At 43.8% G+C, this 21,537-nt stretch overlaps 1 protein-coding gene across 9 annotated transcripts in view; it reads right to left on the bottom strand.

Annotated features, from left to right (window-relative positions):
* LOC138510403 (uncharacterized) overlaps positions 1-21,537 on the bottom strand; it is a 1,044,636-nt gene that overhangs the window by 314,741 nt on the left and 708,358 nt on the right. For 8 of the 9 annotated variants that reach the window (XM_069626035.1, XM_069626029.1, XM_069626030.1 and 5 more), the window contains one exon: positions 17,714-17,755. The exons of the other annotated variant lie outside the window; for it this stretch is intronic. In XM_069626035.1, the coding sequence (XP_069482136.1) occupies positions 17,714-17,755 (42 nt within the window). The remainder of the gene's footprint in view (positions 1-17,713; positions 17,756-21,537) is intronic. 9 annotated transcript variants of the gene reach the window in all.

Raw genomic sequence — 21,537 nt, 5'->3', positions numbered from 1 at the left:
AACGCATGGGCAAAATGAGAACTGCCTTTGATAAGGGAAGGGGGTGGAACAGGATAAAGTCAGCGGAAAAGCTCCAGGCCTGCATGGTGAACAGTGACAGACATATGTTGTTTCAAGTGACATGGTATTCAAAGGGGGACAAGGTGTTCAAAGTGAAGTATGGCGTCATCCGTTCTGGTGTAGTCATCTGGCCACGGGTCACTAGATGCAAGACTCCTTTGAGTTCTACACTGTATTCAGCACCTGGGACATGCAGGACAGTGGGCACACCCACCTACCCCAATTATGAGTGCATGTCCAAAGAGAGAACTACTTTTTATAAAGGAGAGGGGGATATGAGGAAGAAGGGAGAGGAATAGGCACAGGCCCTGGTCAACAGTGACATACACATATCTTAATTTCAGTGACATTGGCCCTTCATTACAAGTTTGCCGGTCCGGAAACAACCATGCCAGTAAGCTTACCGGCACCTTTGTTTCCGGACGGGCAAACTATGAGTTCTGTGGGTGGGTGCCATCCCGCCTCCAGAGTTTTACGGAAGCACCGGCACTTTTGCGCACAGTGCTGGTGCTTCCGTCCTCATCCTCATGGAATGGGGATTAACAGAATTGCCGGCGCCGGATTTACCAGACCACCGGGGCTTTAATGCCCTGGTTAATCCTGCAAGGCCAGCACCAGTAAATCACTACGGTCTGGTGGCAGCCTGCCAGTATTACCGACACAGCTACTGCCAGACTCGTAATGAGCCCCATTGTCTTCAAAAGGTAGTAAGGAGTCCCTGGATGTGGGGCAGCCATGTGGCCAATGTCACTAGATGCAAAATCCCTTTAAGTTTTACATTGAGTTCGGCTCTGGGGACACACATGACAGAGGGCCCAACCACACCCACACCCACCCAACCTCTTTGAGCGTGCAAAGCCAACATGAGAACTGCCTTTGATAGGGGAAGGGAGTTGATCAGGACAAAATGAGCAGAATAGGTCCAGTCCCTCGTGACACAGTGACATACATATCTTAATTGCCTCAACATTGTCTTCAAAGGGGAGTATGGAGACACAGGGTCTGTGGTGGATATGTGTCATGGGTTGCTAGATACAAGGCCCCTTTGAGATTTACATTGTCTTTGGCAGCTGGGACGTGCAGGACAGTGGGCACACAAGCCCCCATTGCGAGCACATGGCCCATTGAGAACTGCCTTTCAAAACATGAAGGGGTGGATCAGGTTGAAGTCAACAGAAAAGCTGCAGGCCGGTATGCTGAACGGTGACATAGATATGTTGATTCAAGCAGCATGGTACTCAATGGGGGACAAGATCTTCAAAGGCAAGTATAAAGACATCCGATCTGTGCTGGCCACCTGGCCATGGGTCACTAGACGCAAGGCTGCTTTGGGTTGTATAATGTATTCAGAACCCGGGACACGCAGGACAGTGGGCATCCCCATTACGAGCACATTGCCAAAGTGGGAACAGCCTTTGATAAAGGAATGGGGGGCAGGATGAAGTGAGCGGAATAGGTGCAGGCCCTCGTCAACAGAGACATACATATCTTAATTCAAACAACATGGTATTCAAAGGGGGACATGGTCTTCAAAAGGTAGTAGGTCCCCCAACGCAACACCCCATTGCATTGTACATTGAGTTTTGATAAAGGAATGTGCACAAAACTGCCTTTGAGTAGGGAGTGTTGGTGGGATAGATTAGGATAAAGTCAGCGTAGAATGAGTAACGCAGTCAAAGCAGTGTCAATAGCATATGTTGGTTCGGCTGATAGAGCATACCATTTTTATTTCTACACTCTTATGTATTGATGGGCTATGGTGTTTGTGACCTTGGCAAGAACCTTTATTCATGTTTCATCGAATTAGATAACTCACTTTATTTGACAAACCATAGAAAGTGTCATGATTGTTTACATTTACTTATTTTAGCAAACCCTTGTGTGTTCATAAATGTAACATCCTAAAATTCAGAGTAAGTGAAGCAAATAAAAAACATGACAAGCACAGATGAGCATAAGCAATGTCATCTCCCATCGAATGCCTTTTCTTTGTAATGTTGCATGTGGGTTTATGCTTTGTTCTATGGTGTAAAAAAATATCAAAACAATATGAAGTCGATTATGTGGGTTCACAGCAAAACAATCATTTGGGAAAAAATACAGGAATATCAAAAACTGTGAAAATACATCACTGAAATGTATTAGAAGCATAATCGTTTAACTACAAATTAAAATAAATTACAGAATGATAATACAAAGTACAGGTTATATTGATTAGGTAATGAAAATGTCTGGAAAGATCCAGTAAATTCCCGAGTATCACTAGGAAATTCCTCCCAGATGTCTCTAACGACAAAGGCAGGCATGACACGAAGTACTTGGAATCCCATTCTTCCATGAATCCACCACGTGTACAATTTAGAGGCCACAAACCTGTACAATCCGTGTGAATAATAGCAAAACAGTTTTGAACTGATTGAATAATTCTAATTTGTACATTTTTTTGCATAACTTGGCATGCATAGGAAAGACAAAACATTTATTTTGAGATAAGGCGTTCAAAGTGAAACAGTTAAAATATAAGGGTATATTTACAGGTAAATAAATAACTCCATTGGACCTTTTTCTGTGGTAGGTTATGCTTGTGAAAAAGAACTTCAAGGAGTCACAAAAAAAAACCAAGATTGATTAATTTAGCATAACATAAGTATAATATTTCAATATAACTATGCTGAACTCATAAGTTAACACTAGCATTGTAAAGTAATGTAGAAGGCTATAGTGCAAGGATTGGCGCAGTTAAAAGGGACAGACAAAACACTTACTCATTGTGATGTCCACAGACAGTTCCATGAGGTTTGCGCATATGCATCATCATATTTCTCAACACAGAACATGTATGGCAGGCTGCCGTGAAGTGTTGTTGCTGGATCACGAACATTGGTGGGGGTTCATCTTCGGATATGTAGGCCAGCAAGGGCTTTTAATTAACGTTGGCATCAATTGACATCTAAGGCATGCAAAGCAAGTGGAAATGTCTGCCATTATTCGAGGATCCGAATATTGTGAATGCTGAACACTGCTTTCAGTCGCTCGAACATTTTGTTGCTTTGCTGGCTTTCCTTCTCAAGCATTTCCTCATCCGTGTTTTCTGGGTCATACATGAACCCCTGAATACCAGCCATAATGTTTGAGGATTGTAACTGTTAATAAAAAACTGTAGGGAAAAATATTATTTAGATTTTTAAATACTTATATAAATGGATGTTCTTTTTAAAATGCTATTTAGAAAAAAGTGAGAAGAGAAAACAAACTCAAACGCAACAGCAATAGGCACGTAGTTGGACAGTAATAATTTACAAATGAAACAACGTACTGATCAAAGTTTCCTTTTTTAATATATTTGGATTAAGCAAATATATCTGCTAATTATGTAATTATTGAAATATGAGGCAAATGTAGAGAGAAGTCATTTGAAGTAGTGGTAGTATCTTTTTGTGTTGTATGCTTCAAAGTTGGCAGATGTACAAAGGAAAAAAAACACAAGTCTTAAAGACCAGAAGTCAAATAGACGAAGACGGAGGAAAGAGAAACTGAAATATTGTCAAGGAGAAAGGGATTGTTGAAGATTATTGAGTGAAGAGGCGTCATGCGATTTACATGGAGGCACGTCACTACATTGCGTAAAGAGGACTTTTGTCTATGTCGTGCACTGATGTTGTGACAAAGGGCCTAGCATAGTAGACAGACATGCAATGTCACCAAGGGCATTTAATCCAAGGGCGATCCATCGACTTGCCGTTTTCAGACACATACGGTTTGCATGTATAAATGTATGGAAATGTAAGGTAAGACGCATTGAAAGACAAAATGAAATCGATCTATATATGCTCAAAAATACATGACTTATCAATTGGTCGAATAAAACTCCTAAGAGAATGTTAGGGAGAATTCTCCAAAATGGCTAATGTCCCTTACCTACTGAGTCCCTCAGCAGCTTTGCTGGATTTCTAGGATTTATTTTTTTCACCTGTTAAGAGTGTGAGCCTTTATTCCCACTCTTACATGTGTTTTGCTGTGTGTGTTGAACATTTTTGTGTTAATAGACTGTGGAGCCTCACCTACTCCATGGGCATCATCTTTTTAGTGTGTTTTACATAGCACCTTCAGTGCAGTGACACCGGGTTGTCTTTTTCAGACTTCCCAACTCTGAATCCATTTTCTGAGACTGACTACTGTCTCTCTGGACATGTAAAGTTGCCATTGACTTTATTAGTCTTTTTAAACTCACAGACCCAGTACAAACTCTATTACATAGAGTTCTGGAAAGGGTTAATAATTATCCCTTTTTGTCTGTTTCTCATGGAACATTGTTTTGTTCCCTTTTCATTAAAACTTGGCTGGTGGCAGTGGTAACTACCCTATTTTTCCTACCACGGTTATTCTAAATAGCCTTGCTATTGTTTTAGGCTATCTTGGTAGCCTCAAACTTAAACCCGCTAGACCATATACATTTTATATGGTTCCAGCTGGGTTTATTCACCTCTTCTTTTTGTAAAAGTCTTTCTCGTGTTTTACTCCGCGCGCCAAACCAGGTTTGGTTCCTTTGTTCACCGGCCTTTCGCTGGCTTCTGCACAGAAGCCCTCCTTAGGTGCCTGAATGTCTGAGGGGGACAGGATGTTAGGGAGGGGTTTGAGACTCCCTGCACAGGGTCTCCTTGGAGACCCATGTTGCACTCTGGTATGATTGGCTGTGGTGACTGTCCTGGCGGGGCAGCCACCCTGCTGTGTGATTGACAGCCAGGCTGGGTGAATGGGGGAAAACTGCATAAAAAGCAAGTCTCTGGGGCTGGAAAGGCAGAGTCGCCACTGGATCGAGAGAACCGAAGAGAAGCTGACAGAAAAGGACCTCTACCATGACTGAACCTCCCGGTGAAGCCCTGTTGCGGGTCCGAATCTTCAAACTTCGACGACAGGGAAGATCTGCAAGGAATCTTCTTCCCTTGAGCTGGTGGGAACAACCAGTTCACCAAACTGCTCGCCAGGTCTCCCTTCTCTGGTTGAATTTGCTGTACAGAGCTACAGTGAACCGGATAGCCAGGAGGAACGGACCCTGCTTGCGTTTTAATGAGCACACCTTTTATTCGTCGCTTTGCTCTGCTGCTGGTTTCTTCCCTGGGCAATGCAGGACCCTCCAGTCTTCGTCCTTCTTGTCAGTCCTACAGTCACTTCAGGAACCGTGAGCCTGCAGGACCTGCCCGGAACCTCTGCCTCAGCTACAGCATTCTTCTGCTTTAAAGGTACTCTGCTAACCCGGTTGTTCGTTTCGTCCAGCCGGGGTGAAAGTGTGTGAAATCTTTCGCCAATCCGAGGGCTTGTCCTTCTTCATTCTTTAAAGTAACTTTTCACCCGACCAACTTCATTCTGAACTCTTGGCAAAGACTTAACCACGAACTACTCTGAACTGTGTGATCCTCTGCAAAGACTTTGGTCCATTGACTCTTAAATGTGCACTACTGAACGTACGCTCCCTACCTGCACATGCCCTTGAGATAAATGATCTACTATCCACACTTAATCTGGGCTTACTTTGCATCACCGAATCCTGGCTCAATGATGCCTCCTGCCCAGCCATCGCACTAGCCCTACCCACAGGGTACACCATCCTTAGGCAAGACAGATGTAATAAGATTGGAGGGGGAGTCGCCCTTATCCACAAAGACTCACTATCCATCAGATTAGCAGACCATAGTACATGGGGTGGTAATGCTGATATCCTATCAGCCAAGTTTACGCTCTCCCCCAATAATCTAATCAACATCCACATCCTATACAGACCTCCCGGACTCCCAGCTGACTTCCAAGAGCACCTCTCCCATCGACTCAGCAACAACATTAAAAAGTCCTCCAAAATCCTTCTATTGGGAGACTTAAATTTAGGATACAATGATCCTAAAGATAAATCCGCCGCAACCCTAGCTAAAGAACTCACAGACTTAGGTTTCTCCCAAAGAGTCCTCACTCCTACTCACTCCAAAGGCCGCACCCTTGACTGGGTCATGGATCACAACTGTGCATCAAACATTACTTCAAACACCGCCCTTCCTTGGACGGAGGACCACACATGCATCGAATTCCTCATCCCCACCAACCTTAAACCTAAGACTCTCACCTACGCACCACCTGCCACAATAAGAAGTTCTAAAAAACTCAACGCAGACAACTTGCGTCCCCACCTTAAAAGCCCCTGCCTAGCACCACCTTTCTCTCAGGACCCAAATATACTATCAGCTATCTTCAATGATACTCTCACCAATGCCACAAACTCTATAGCCCCAATTGAAAGCAAGAAGGAAAAAAAAATCATTTCACTGCAACTCTTGGTTCTCGGAAGAACTCCAAACCCTCGGAGCTCAAAAGCGCCAGTCGCTCAAAAGCGCCTGTTGCTTAAAAACTGGAAAACTGATCCGAGTGATCTAAATAAGAGCCTCTTCAAACATATAGCCCTCCAATATAAAAAAGCCAGCTTAGCAGCAAAATCCAACTCCTTCAATGATAGGATCTCAAAGGCCAACTCTCAAGCTAAAGAACTATTCGCAATCTTTAATGAATTAGTCACTCCTCCGGCTACCGCTGACGAGATAACTAAAGACAAAGCCTGGTGTTCCAGCATTCAGTCCGCCATGCTCAACAAAATAAAACTCCTCCAGAGCAAAATCCAAAACCACTACAAAGCCCTCCCAAACCAAAAAACCAACCGCCCTACTCAAGACAAGCATAGTAATCTCAATCACGCTCAATTCTCCTTCAGAAACGTCACTGAACCTGAGGTCCTTAATCTCATCAAAAACCTCAAACCATCCCTCTGCAAAGCAGACATTTGCCCTCCCAAAATCATCAAGGAATGCGCCAATGACCTAGCACCCCTGATTACTGCCTTCATTAACGCATCTTTCCAAACAGGAACTGTCACAAACAATCTCAAGGAAGCCTGGGTGCGGCCACTTCTAAAGAAGGCCACACCATACCCAGCGCAACCCAAATACTACAGACTGATAACAACAGTCCCGTTCCTCCTAAAAATCCTGGACAAAGCAGCTCACATCCAGATCCAATCATACATAGAAGCTAACTCCATACTAGGCAAAAGACAATCTGGCTTCCGTGTCGGGCATGGAACAGAATCCGCCTTATTAGATCTAAAAAATCAAATCTCACTGATCATGGACAAAGGCAAACCTGCCTTGCTCCTCCTTCTCGATCTATCAGCTGCTTTTGACCTGATAGATCACCAAACACTCACCACTCACCTCACCCATGCAACCCATTTCTCTAATCAAGCAGCATCCTGGATCACTTCCTTCCTTGAAGGAAGAGCCATGAAGGTCTACTCCGACACAGCTAATGTATATCCTACCACTATAAACTGCGGTGTCCCCCAAGGATCTTGTACATCCCCCACCCTCTATAACCTCTTCACAAAACCCCTCTTTAACCTACATGACTCCATGGGTGTTGCATATACAAACTATGCAGACGACACGCAAGTACTTTTACCCCTATCTGGACTCTATCACCAAGACGCCACGGCCCATCACAACATCTATGCCACTATCCAAGCTTGGATGGCAATGAACGGCCTCTGTCTTAACAGGGAGAAGACTGAAATTCTCATCCTGGGCCAGACAAAGACATTATCGAAACTAAGCCCCCAATGCAACAACTTCAACATAGACAACTCAACCATCTCCGTATCATCCTCTGTCAAGACTCTAGGTGTTCACATTGATGCAAATCTACTGATGAACAAACAAGTCAGCGCCATAGCCTCTGCATCAGTGTTCAGCACCAAACTCATCCATGCCATTAAACCCTACTTATCCATCCCCAACCGCTTGGCCATAGCTAGAGCAACTATAGGAGCCAAACTCGATTATTGCAACACCCTACTAGCTGGCACCTCCGCCAAAAACATTCACAGACTGCAAACCACACAAAACAATGCCCTCAGAGCCGCCATGAGCATCCCTAGAAGAGACTGTATATCCCACGCCAGACATGAAGCACAGTGGCTCCAGGTCAAAGACCGCATTACTCTGAAAATCCTCACCATCACTCACAGGTGCATCAACAAAACCGCTCCAGCATACCTATCTGAAGCAATATCAAGGACCACATCCACTCGCCCCACCAGAGCTCAGTACACCAACCAGCTACACATACCGCGCATAAAGAGAGCCACAGTGGGAGGTCTAGGCTTCTCCTATATTGCACCGAAACTCTGGAACTCACTCCCTGCCACCCTTAGAGCTGAAACTTCCATCTCTGTCTTCCGCAACAACCTCAAGGCCACTCTCCTCAACTAGCAAGTGGAGGACTGCCTCCTCCACTTCTGCCATGTATATTGTAATATAACACAAATGTAATATAACTATATTGTAACCTGTATATATACTGCTAATGACTATGTAACTATATTGAAACCTGTATATTTATTGATAATGACCATGTAACTAAGTAACTAAGCTTTGTACTGTAATAAGTGCCACGATGTCCTCGGGGTGTTGTGCGCTATATAAATACGAATAAAACAAATAAAACAAACTTTGGCGCCAGGCCCCTTTAATTTTATTTCCTCACGGTAGTTCCTTTTTCTAGATTGCCCTGCTTACTTATTTGTTGGTGCTGCTCAATTTCTGTCTACCTTTGTCTTTCCCTCCCTTTTAAATTTCTGGAGTGCCATTATGCTCACACTTCATTTTGAGCCTAACTTGTCCAGAATCTATTGGGTGCCGTGTAGTGTATTTGTAGCATGATTTTTCTACTGCTTGGTAATAGTGATATGTTTAATAACTGATGTGTAAATAAATGCATATTCTTATACTCAGAAACATTGAGTCAGTGTTTGTTTGAATCATAGTAATTGCTGTCCTTTGTGTAATTATTGATACTGCTCACTTACTCTTGAGATAAGTCTGGCTGCTCAGCCATCGCTACAACTTTACTGTGTAGTACAGGCTTGTACCAAAGGTGAATTTGTACTGTCACTTGTAGTCCTAATTGTGTGTGGTGTTCCCAAAGGGTATTGCATATCATTCTGCCTAACAGAGAACCTCTCCTTTAAGGAAAATGTGCCCCCTCGAGGTAAAGTGATTTGCCCTGGATCCGACATGTGGGTAAAGTGGAGAACCCAGGTTCTGTGCCTCATTTAGCCGTTTCACAGTCTTTAATTTGCCCTGAAAAACACTTCTCCTAACATCCCATCTTTAGTTTGACACTAGCATACACATATTTCTACATTGTGTTCTTTAATGAGCAGCAGAAGATGTCTGTGCATAACAAACTAGATATGCAAACCACAAAATGACATTCTGCATTAATCTGAAATAATAAAATAAATTTGTATCGAAACCTGTTAGGTGAAACAAGCCTGATTTTTTGTGATGGGATGCAGGCTGAACACTGTTACTAGTGACAAACACTTAATTCACTGAACTATTCTCCATCTCTTTCTTGATATAGCATAAAAAAGATAATTTCCAAAACGCACAAAAGTACGTAGAGATAAATGTTTTTGTACAGTTTACAATTAAGTTTCCCAAGTGGCAGAAAAAGTCACACTTATCCAAACTGCAAACACAGAGATGTTGCGTTTGCAGACAAACAAATATATGCACAAACAAAATATATAAAGCGGAATATTGCTTCCTGCACAATCTGAGCCCTTAAGGTGATTTGGGAAATGCTACTGTGGAAAATTTTTATTTTCCTTATGCCGATATATGGTGGTTCTGTTGATACAAATTTGAAAGTTGTAAATTTGGTCGACCTAAATTTGGTTGTGATGGTAAAGTATATATAGAGAGGGAGCCTGGGAGTATGAAGAGGTTGGAAAAGTGGGTGAGAGGTTGAACTAAGGCTGAGCTAAGGTGGAGGGACCGCAACCCACTCCCCATCAACTCGTTCAGATGAGCGCCTCATCCTTTCAGAGATGTGTCTGCCACTATGGTCGCCTCTGGCCAGAGTTGCCAAAACAGTTCTCCTGCCATCACATTTTCTGTGCATGTCCACCACAGGAGATCCTGAGCGACTCTGCTTGTGACCTGAATCAAGTCTGTCATACTGCCAGAGAACTGTGATCATTGAGATCTGAGAGCCCATTGAAGAGATCTCATTCTCAATCGGGCCTCTAGCACCAAGAAGATGCATGATGCCATGAGGCCAAGCAACCGTAGGAAGCCTAGGACTGGCAGATATTGAGCTTTCTGGAATTTGGTAACCATCTGTAGGATGTGTAGAGCACTCTCTTCAGGAGGAAAAGCCTTGCCCGAGGGAGAATCCTGGACCACTCAGATGAATTGGAATCTTTGAGAAGGTGTCAGTTGAGACTTCTTCAAATTGAGGGAGAAGCCCAGTCTGTGAAGGAGGAGGCAGGTGCGATTGAGGTGATCTAAGGCTGGATCTGCAGATTGAGTCCTGATTAACTAATCGTCCAGCAACGGAAAGATGTGAATGCCTCCTTTCCTGAGACTATCTGTCACTACCAGCAACACTTTTGTGGAAAACCTCAGGTGGAGGTAATCCCGTAAGGCAGAACCCAAACTGGTTGTGAGTGTTGTCTATGACGAGCCTCAGGTACTTCCTGTGCTTTGGATGGATCGGCACATGGAAGTAAGTGTCCTGTAGATCAAATGACACCAACCAGTCCTACATTTTTGTGGCCTTGGGGATCTGCAAAAGTGTTATCATCTTGAACGTGTCCTGCCTGAGGAACTTTTTCAAGCGCCTCAGATCCAAGATGGGTCGCAGACTTTCGTCCTTCGTTAGGACCAAAAAGTAGTGAGAGTAGCACCCCCTGTTCCGTTCTTATACAGGTACCAACTCTATGGCACACTTCTCCAGAAGAGAGGAAACCTCTTGCAGGAGTAGTGGGTCTGGAACAGGGGGTGGTCTGGCCAAAGGGAGGCAATCCAGAGGTCTCTTTAAAAAGAGGAGGCACTAACCCTGAGAGACTACCTGAACTCGACAATGGGTTTGAAGTAATGGCGTACCATTCTTGTAAATGGTGTGACAAACATCCCCCTACCAATGACGTATAGCAGAAGTCTTTAAAGAGGTTTTGCGGCAGGAGCCACGCTAGAGGGGACGGACATGGAAGCTGTTTGTGTCTTACCTGCTCTACCTCTGGAAGGTCTAGAGAAGCATCTCTGACCCTGGCGCGAGGCAGGTTTTTCCCATTTCTGTCCATGATTATTTTAACAAAAGGGCTTGCCTTTCCATTGGTTTGAGGGCTATGCTGGTTGCCTTATTACCACAGCCTGGTACACCTGTAATTTCTCAAGGCTGTCATCTGCCTTTTGGCCAAAAGGGTGTTAACCATCAAAGGGCATGCAACCAGATTTGCATGGACATCCAGCCAAACCCTGATTTTCTGAGCCAGGCAAATTATCGCATGACGGAACATGCTACCACAGAACTCCAAACACAGTCGGCCGCGTCGAGTCCTGACTGAAGGGATTGGCGGATGGCTTCCTTTCCATCTTCCTCAATGGAAGCCCATAAGGTGTGTGTATATTTAGACAATGCACATGAAGCATTAACCGCCTTCAGTGCCATGCTGCCAGAGGCAAACACTTTTTTTGCTAGAGCGTCGTAACACTTACCATCCTTGTTGAGGGGTAAAGATGCATAGGAGCTAGCTTTGATACCCACCTTCCACAGCCTGTACTATCAGACTATCATGTCTGGTAAGGAATTCTGGATCAGACAAGGCTGGTCTGTATTTCTTAGCAAAATCCCTGTGGCCTACTGGCCCCAAGCAGGAAGTCTTCCATAGCTCCATGAAGGGATTCTAGATGGCATTATGCAAGGGAATGACAGGTTCAACGGTTGAGCCCTTGTCTAGCATGTCTGTCAAGTCACATTCTGTTATGTCAGCAGCTGGGGCACCCCCACCTAAGGCATCAGTTACTTTTGACATCATTTTTCTGTATCTCACATTAGAATGGGCTTGAGGATATCCTTGTGGGATGTTTACCTCAGTATAGGTATCCAAGCAACTTGCATCATGCAGGGCAGGGGCTAAATTAGATAGCCTTTTTAAAATGTGATTTATTGTGTGCTGGTTAATTCAAACTGTGCACAAAAACAACCAACAAAATACACTAGAATGACATTTAAAAAATATAATAACATTCTTAAAACGCATAATTAAAATGTATCAAAAAGAAATGCAGTGGGACCTGTGTACTCACATCTGGATTAAAATGACCAATTCATCAATATATCAAAAGTTAAAATCAACCAAATTAATTGATCTTAAAAATTTGACAACTGCAATTGTTTGATCAAGCTTGGTCCTACTGTGCACATTAATGCACACATCTTCTGACAAGGTGTCCACACCCACAGCCATTAAGTCACCAAAGATTTCAGCTCTTAATTGATGCAACACATGACAAAGCATAATAACATGTTTTAAACTTTCTTCAACACCTACACGATTACAAAATCGACATGGCCGGGACAGCCGGGGTAATGCAATTCCAATATACTTAAAATTACATGAGTAGAGAACAGGTTGAATCTGAGTCTCATAAAAGCATTTGTGTATCTATTATCAGGTAAAGTTTGCAAGTATTTTGACAAAGTTTCAAATGTTTTGCCTTTCTGGGCCAGACCTTTATACATGGTGAACACTTGCCTCTCATTGCAGGTCATGCACCAATAATTTTTTACTGAGACGCAATCCAATATTCTGATTTATTGCTTCGAGGAGGGACAGACTTTGTTCCTTGAGCACCTACAACAAACCCTCCCTATATAATGACATTTGCTTACACATTTCGCCATATAGATTATCACCCTCTGCCACTAAGATATGCCTTTACAGACTTAAATCTCACCATGAATGGTGCACAGTTAAAGATGACAACCTCAATTCATATCTTAGAACCAGAGGCACACCATTTGGCAAAGACAATGCTGAGCACCAGATTTTGGCCTCCATACGTTCCAAAAGAGATGGATTCCGATGTGGATTAAGCTCCAATCCGTACATCACAACTGGGACGACCTTGGTCCAATGGCACTATCGTAAACTTACCATAAAAAATAATATGTTTCATTTGGGCTCCAAGTTGGGACATTTTTGCAACCAACATATCTTCTAGAGTGCTTTTAAGTATCTTTGACGTCAAATAAAAGCCCAAGTACTTAAGTTCTTGTGACATTTGCAATTATGTTTTTCATAAAGCCTCATTTGAAAAGGCTTTCCTTGGCATCATTTTAACTCTTAAAAGTTTAAAAAGTTGTTGAGTTGCATATGGCCATTTGTAGATTACATGTTTTTGTAGTGAGTGTTCTTACGTAGACCATATTTATTACTGTGCTAGAAAAAAAACATAAATGTAAATTCCTATTCCGAGATACAACACAGTTTGCTATTGCAAATACTGTAGCCATAAAATAATATGGGAGATGAACAACAAGAAGGAAGCAGCAAATTGAAGCACTGGATCCTTAAACAAAGGCACACACCTCAAAGACAGCATTATTTTGGTCACCACTCAACCAAAACTAAAGAATGATCACGTTAAAAAGTCATACACCCTCACCATCATCTGCGTCTACTTGGCCACATCATCATGGTCATTGTTGCTACAGTAGGTGTTTTTATGTGTGAATTACTGTAGACATGGATAGGCTTGACAGGGCTAATGCTAAATTGCTTTCATTGTTAGTGACAGTACCAGTTCTCTGATGATATTCAAAGGCTTATTGATGGCTTTAAAAACAGCGGGATAGAGCACGCTGCTACAGTGGAGATATTGTATCGGAGCTACCAGGGAAGTCAATTGCAGAACTCTTCCATTATGATACCCTACCCATACCTTCAGCATTTCACACAGTGGACCATGCACTTAAGTACAGCTCCTGGATTATGTGGCTGGGTGATCAGAGCAGGCCCTAATGTGGTTCCAACCATTTCTGACTAAGAAAGAACAAAGCACGACTGGGAGAAATAATGTTGTTCTAGCAGCTGTTCAGCAGTTCCAAGAAACAGCTGATGGATTGGCTCGGAAAGTACAACCCTTTACTTTGACTCATACATTAACAAAACATAGCCCTATCTGCTGGTATCAGCCAGTGAGGACCACATCTCCATCATATTATAGAGCTATATATCTTGAAACTCACTTGATTAAAGTGCAAGATATCAGCCATGGGACTCTAACGCCTCATAAATCAAACTGGCAGCCTCCAGGGGGCCTGGTGTGCAGCAGCTGCCATGATGACTCCTCGATCCTGGTGTTTTTCGAGCCACGCCAGGTTTCTGGGGCCCAGATATGCATTCATTTGACTGAAATGAACAAGTGGTGAAATACTGCACTAGTAAGCGTTGAAGTAGCAATGGGGTTGAAAGACTTACCTGGCTCACCAGACTGAGAAAGGTGCGGGGGGAGGGGGGGGTGGCCTTCAGGATCGGGAGCAGCAGTGCAGCGTCTGGGCGATGGTGAGACCTGCTGGTGAGCTGCGCGAGATGTGAGTAGTAAAAGCCGAGGAGCACCGACTGGTGAGGAGCCCAGGGAGGCTGCATTGCAGAAATTAAGAATCCCAAACGATTATATAATAAACACAGGTAACTCTGAAGAACTATTCATGGATTTAGAAAGGAGACTTTCAGTGTGGCTGCCCTATGGAACATTTTGAGACTCCAAGCATACACATGCTGATATGTTAGGCAGGGATACTTGTCCCTCTTACAAGAGTTAGGAAATGACTATCTACATGTCATTTCACCACCTTCAAGCACTTCTACTTGAATCACAAGTACTGAATTGTCTATGAAGACTGAGATACTCTTTGTGGATGATATGTAGATTCCTTACTTAATAATCCCCTGCCATACACATTGCACAACATTCAAGGGAACACCCTCTACAGGAAAAGAGGATGAAGTAAGAATGGATGACTAGAACACATTGGAGAATGATAAAGTATCATATTTCGCCATAGCATTTTGTGAGATTATCACTATATTTGTTGCTCGTAGTTCCTTCTAGCTGTGCCATTCTCGCCTTGTATTTCATGATTATCGCGTACACAATGGCTGCCACACCCTCCTAGCACGCAAGCAGGTCAGTATTTCAACAACACATTGCACCTAACAAAATGGATCACCGAAGATGGGATGAAAAGTCTGTTTTGGAAAAATTGGTGAAGCAAATGAAGATACTGCAAATCACAGTTATTTCCATAGAAAATCCCACTAATGCAAATCATTCTGATCTTCTAACCGAGAAGGAGGACTTTAAATTACAGACTGGACGGATATTGGATGTTACAAAAAGGCTTTCTATGACGGTGGACAGAAATGAGGCTTTCGAACACTGACAGTTAAAAAAAGGTCGGAACAGATTTAGAGGAGCGCAAAAGGAGAGACAACGGTTGGGCCTCCTTACAACTCCGGCTGTAGCCGTGCCGGAGATGTGGTTTCTTTCTGGTGCCTGGCTTTAGGGAATCACTGGGGCATTACAGCCCCGGCGATTGGTGAAGCCAGGCGCTGGAAAAAGTAACTCCCCATTTCCATTGACTCACATAGGACTCAATGGGAATGGGGGGGCTGAAGCATCGGCACTGTGTGCAACAGTGCCAGTGCTTCCGTCAAAGTCTGTGAGCCGCTGCCGTCCCGCTTGCCAGGTCTGACCCGGCGGGCGGGACGGCCGCCGCTCACAGAACTTGGCGTGTTCCGGTCCGGCAACAACGGTGCCGGTACGCTTACCGGCACCGTTGTTACCAGGCCGGCACACGCGTAATGAGGCCTACATCTGCCTCTATGGTGTTCCTGAATAGTTGGAAGGCACAGATCCAATATTATTTGTGGAGCGATGGCTCCTGACTTTGCTGCGTCTAACCTTTGACCCTCCACTGGAAATATAAAGGGCTCACAGGATTAGAGTGACAAACCCGGCAAAACCAGAAAAGTCTAGACATTTGAGCATTTGCCTGCTTAGGCACAAACATACAAGACAAATATTATTGCATGCCGAGAAAAACTGGCCATTTCTTTATGAAGGCCATAAGATATTTTTATCAGTCGATTTATCTAAGGCCACGATAGACGAGGTACATTTTTTTGGATTTTCATCTAGTTTTAAAATATAAATATTCCACATAAAGTGCATTGCCAATTACAATAAAAGACCATAAGATCATGCAGTCTAAAATTACCTCACAATACACATTTGTTCAGTCTTTCGGGAAAACGAATAACATATTAGCCATAATTAACCCACTTGGACACATTTTAGAAATCATTCTCACGAAACAATGTGCTTTTCAATCTCCAGATATTCAAGTTCAATTGCTCTAGCTAAATTGCAAAAATAATTCCTAAAAGATATACTATAAAAAGGTAGCAATTGCAGTTAAAATAGTCAAGTTGATAGTGCACTGCAATAACATCAATACACAATCTATTAGCAAGTACAATAAAGATATTTGTAGTCTATGCAATATATCGTATATTGTTAATAAATATGCCTTTCTTATTGTTCATGCATTCATCAAACAAGCTGGTACAATACTAAAATAGTAAAACTATCTTGCCACTCGCTTCAGGAAAGTCAGTGCATCTCCCATTTCTCTAATGGTGTGCTTTTTCAGTAGCAGTATTAATCATTGACTTCTTAATTGCTTGTTTAAGCGGCAAGAAGAAAAACATGGTATATGTCTCTGTTACAATGTGGGCATAAAGAGCACTTAGGGTAGGTATCTGACCCCGCTGGCTGGTGAATTTAGAAAGGGGCAGTATGCCTCAACGCAGTTTTGCAAATCATTTTTTTTTTTAATTTTCTGACAGGAAAATAAATTACTTTTTGGCTCCTGGTCCATATTTTAATAAATTCTGATCGTGATAAATAGCAATTCAATAGCAATAAAAGCATTTTATTGCCCATCATTAAAAGCAGCTATCACGACTGGTTTATAATTGTTCCCGTATTTGCAAGTATCATTCCCTAGGCTTAACATGTCAAGGCAGATGCACATTTCGTTGACCTGTTTATACCATGGAAATGTTCATGGTCTTGTCTTCAAGATGTCACATAGTACCGCTAGGCAGATGGATAGTTTGGGTGTATTCCACAGCAGTAGCCAATGCAAGAATGGTCTTAGCCTGGCTGTGAATGCAATGCCTGCAGGCATCTGACTTAAAAGGTGCAATCATATTGCTCACCGAAAACCACACCGATTTAATTTCATTTATTTATATTTCGGTTGATTTTGGCAATTGCCATTAAAGCTTGCACAGATAGACAATAATTCAAAGTTACATTCTTAATACAATCACTATAGTAATAATAAAAACAGCAGCAATTGCAAAACGATTTAGATCAAAAATATAAAGATTCCACATAAAGTGCATCAGCAATTACAATAAAACACCATACGATCATATGCATTCTAAAATGACTTGACAGTCATCCAGAAAATATGAGTCATAATTAACCCACATGGACACATTTTAAATATTTTTCTCACAAAACAGTATGCTTTTCAATCTCCAGGTATTTAAGTTCAGTTCAACCAGCTAAGATCCAATAATAATTAATGAAATATATACTATAAAAAGCACTCAAGGGGTCTTTCTGCTCCTACCATTGGATGACTAGCCCCATGAGGGTGTGGTTTACATTCAAAATAGGCTTACCTGCAAATTTCGCCTTAGGGCTCCATTGTAATTTTCCGTTACCTGAAAACAACAGTAAAAATACACCTTTTCAGTTTGTAAATAAAACATCATTTGAGACTTTTACCTAGATCTAGTCATCCCCTCTCCCACCAATCATCAATGAACTCAGAGGACGTGTGTTTCATTGTGATTGCAAGATCATGTCACTACGGTCAATCCACGGATCCCTCACATTTCTAGAATCATGGGTGAGCATTTTCCAATAAAGTCGTCCAATAAGGGAGTCTCCTGCACAGCAGCCATTTTAGGACACCCTCATGTCTCCTCGTCACTCACGCCTTTTACTTCTCATTTGTCCTTATCGTCTCTTAGTCCTCCGTATTTACTACTCTTTCTCACTCCTCATTCATCTTCCACAGTCAAGAAAACTCTCATTAAAGGATGTAGATATGGGTCGCAGCACCTTTATTTCTTCTAAAACTGAAGCCGAATCAGCAAGAATGGCAATAGCCTATCACATGAAACTTTGTTTTTTGCAGGATTTTTTCTTTGCATGTTGAGTATTGTTTGAAAATAACCACGCATATCACATAACTGTTCACGTTCGGAAGTGCTTTGTACACACACTTCACACATGAAATGGAATTAAAGAAGACTGTTCACAAATGTGGGCGCTTCTGCTGGGCTGTCCAGCTGCTGAGTTTCCAGAGTATTATTTTTGGCCTATTAACTCAATGTTTTCTGTACGCAGTCATATGTGTTAGGAGACTAGCTAACCCATGGCATGTCTATCTACTTTTGATGCATCATTACTGACTTGCCACAACATTGGGGCACTCAGGCCAGAAAGGTGCACAAAAACAGTTTAATAAATAGTTCCAAGATTTCTGGTGATGGCAGGAATTGGAACTGACCATGGATGAAGCCCCTCAAGACTACAGCACTGAGGACACACAAGGAAAGCAATGCGCAGAAGGTTCTAGGAGCTATATAAATACAATGTGGGTCATATCAACATAAGGACATGGTGATAGGGCAAGTTAGATATACATTTATATATTTTGAGGTTTTGTAGAGAGCCAAAATTCCTTTCGAGGCACATCAAGGAGGAACTCATTTGCATTAGATCTCAATGAAGATAAGAACATTCCTGGACAGGAAGATATTAGTATGCAAAAATACAGTGGACAACATATAGGGGGTCATTCCGAGCCTGGTGCTAACAGAACAACAATGCTGGTAACGGAATAGCGGCATCGATTACTGCTACGGGCTATTCTGACAAGCCCGACCACTATTGGCGGCACCGTAAAGTACGATGCCGTAGATAGCGGTCTGGGCGTGTGCATGCAACCCACCATACCGCCAATAGCGGCATGCCGTAAACTGGAGTAGATCACAAGTGAAGCGGACATGCAAATAACGGCTTCATGAAGGTGGAAAAAGTGGTTACCGGCATGCCGTAAATACCGGCATCGCTGACCTACCCTAAAATGCCCTGAGCAGTGTTCTCAACTGCCACAGGTGCACACAATCAGCACAGGTGGAGGCAATGGAGTCTGGCCCAGTACAAAAGGAGCACACCCACACACCATACCCCCTCCCACACCAAGATGATTCCAATAGTAGTAGCATTACTGGAGCTGGAGGACATGCTTGCATTGCCACAACATCAACAACAACCACAACAGCCACCACCACAGAGGAGAAGGACAGTGAGACAGGGCCAGCATGCCCAACCAGTGCAGCCACCGTTACCACGCCGGCAGCCCCCAATCCCTCGCATCAAAGCCAGTCCTTTCAACCTAACCCCTGAGCAGATCCACACCCTGTACCGTCTGGACCAGGACACCATCACCACCATAGTGGACCTGATACACGACGACATAGTGAGCCTCATTGAAATACGCACTGCCATCCCCCCTCTACGGAAGGTGGTGTCTGTGCTCCACTTCCTTGCCACAGGCACCTACCAGCACACAGTGGGGCACATGCATGGCATATCACAACCCTTATTTTCCTGGATACTGAAGCAAGTGCTGTATGACCTCCTCAAGCAAGCACACAAGGGACTACATTTCCCTACCACGGCCTCCCCAGGAGATAATAGATACAAAAGTTGCCTTCCACGCACTGGCAGGCATGCCAAATTGTGTAGGTGCCCTCGACTGCACCCACGTGGAGTTGGTGGTCCCGCATGCCATGGAGGCGGTGTACCGCAACCGCAAGCAATACCACTCTATCAATGTGCAGATGGTATACGACACCAGCAAGATCATCACACATTGTTGTGCCCGATATCCCGGATCAACTCATGACTCTATGGTCCTGCGGAATTCCACGCTACCACGCTTCATGCAGTGACATGCTGGATGTTGTGCCTGGCTTCTTGGTAAGTTGCATGACCGGCACATGGCATTGAAATGGGGGGAGAGATGCACACACCACCCTGGTGCCATTGGTGTGGTGACTGCACGATGTGCACATCACCGAACACTGTGCCCCAAAGCATCACAAACGGTACATGACACCCAAATCCCATAGGAATGAAGTAAGGTTGACACCTATCACTACATGACTAACAGGAAACTACCCCACATCCCACAACACGTGCACCACTCATCAGCGGCCCTCACCCTCCGTAACACCATCCTGCACCATGCAGTGCATATGCACTACGTTGCTGTTTCCAGCATATCACCACACAGGACAAGCATCCCTGTGAGTGCATCAAATTGAACCTACTAGGGAATCCACTGTCTGGCACAGGTCTGGCACACTCACAGGAGTGCTGCATGTCACCATGGGAATGATCAGCGTTGACTGCCCAATATTGGACATACTACTGCCAACGCTCCCTCTAAGTAAATCTCACAGAACACAACACCTCACTAATTTGACACTAACACAGCTGTATGCGTACACGATGCATGTGCAACAAGACGTCAGTGCACATCATGTATCATCTTGAAGATGCGACCTACACCATCAGTCCATGTCACAGTACACATTGAGGGACTGAAAAAGGCGTCAATACGTCCAGGGACATGTGCATGTGGCCAACGTAAACCTGCAGGCATGTGTGACTAGTACAACTGTCCATCATGATACGCCTGACATTTACCTTTAATTGCCTCTCATGCAGGTGATAGTGGCTATCCCTTGAAGCCGTGGCTCCTCACCCCTGTCCGAAACCCACAGAACAGGCACGAGGAGGACTACAATCGTTCCCATACCCGTACCCGTGTGGTCATCGAGCAGACCTTTGGCCTGATGAAGGCACGATTTCGCTGCCTCAGCAGGTCGGGTGGGGAACTCCTCTACAGGCATGAGAAGGTGGCCAAGATCATCATGGCATATGTCATGCTGCACAACATGTGCGTCCGGCGGAACGTGCCCCTGCCCCCTGACATTGAACTGCTACCACCTGGTGATGATGAAGGGGAAGAAGAAAATGAGGCTGGACATCATCGTGGTGCCAATGCACAAGAGGGACGTGCTGTGCGCCAATCAGTGATTGCAGAATATTAATGACACACATGGCAGCAGAGGGTGACATGATGGTTGGACAGAGGGCACTGGGTGTGGGGGTACATTTACACTATGCACTGTAAAAGAATAAATGACACATGCGCATTGATGAATGTCCACTCAGGTCTTGTTTTTCGCACAACCGGTGTATTAAATGTAACAATGTAAACGTAAGTGCAAAATCCCTCCACCACCCTCACCCCCCTCCCACTCTCCCACACCTCCCCTCACACCCTCACCCCCCTCCCCCCACAACTCCCCCACACAAGTCCCATTGAGTCTCCAAAGCCTACATGAGGCTGCCCTGACGA

This window comes from Ambystoma mexicanum, chromosome 6p (assembly GCF_040938575.1).
Source record: "Ambystoma mexicanum isolate Mex_15411 chromosome 6p, UKY_AmexF1_1, whole genome shotgun sequence".
In the NCBI taxonomy this organism is placed as follows: Eukaryota; Metazoa; Chordata; class Amphibia; order Caudata; family Ambystomatidae; genus Ambystoma; species Ambystoma mexicanum.
This window is presented reverse-complemented; position numbering and strand designations above follow the sequence as displayed.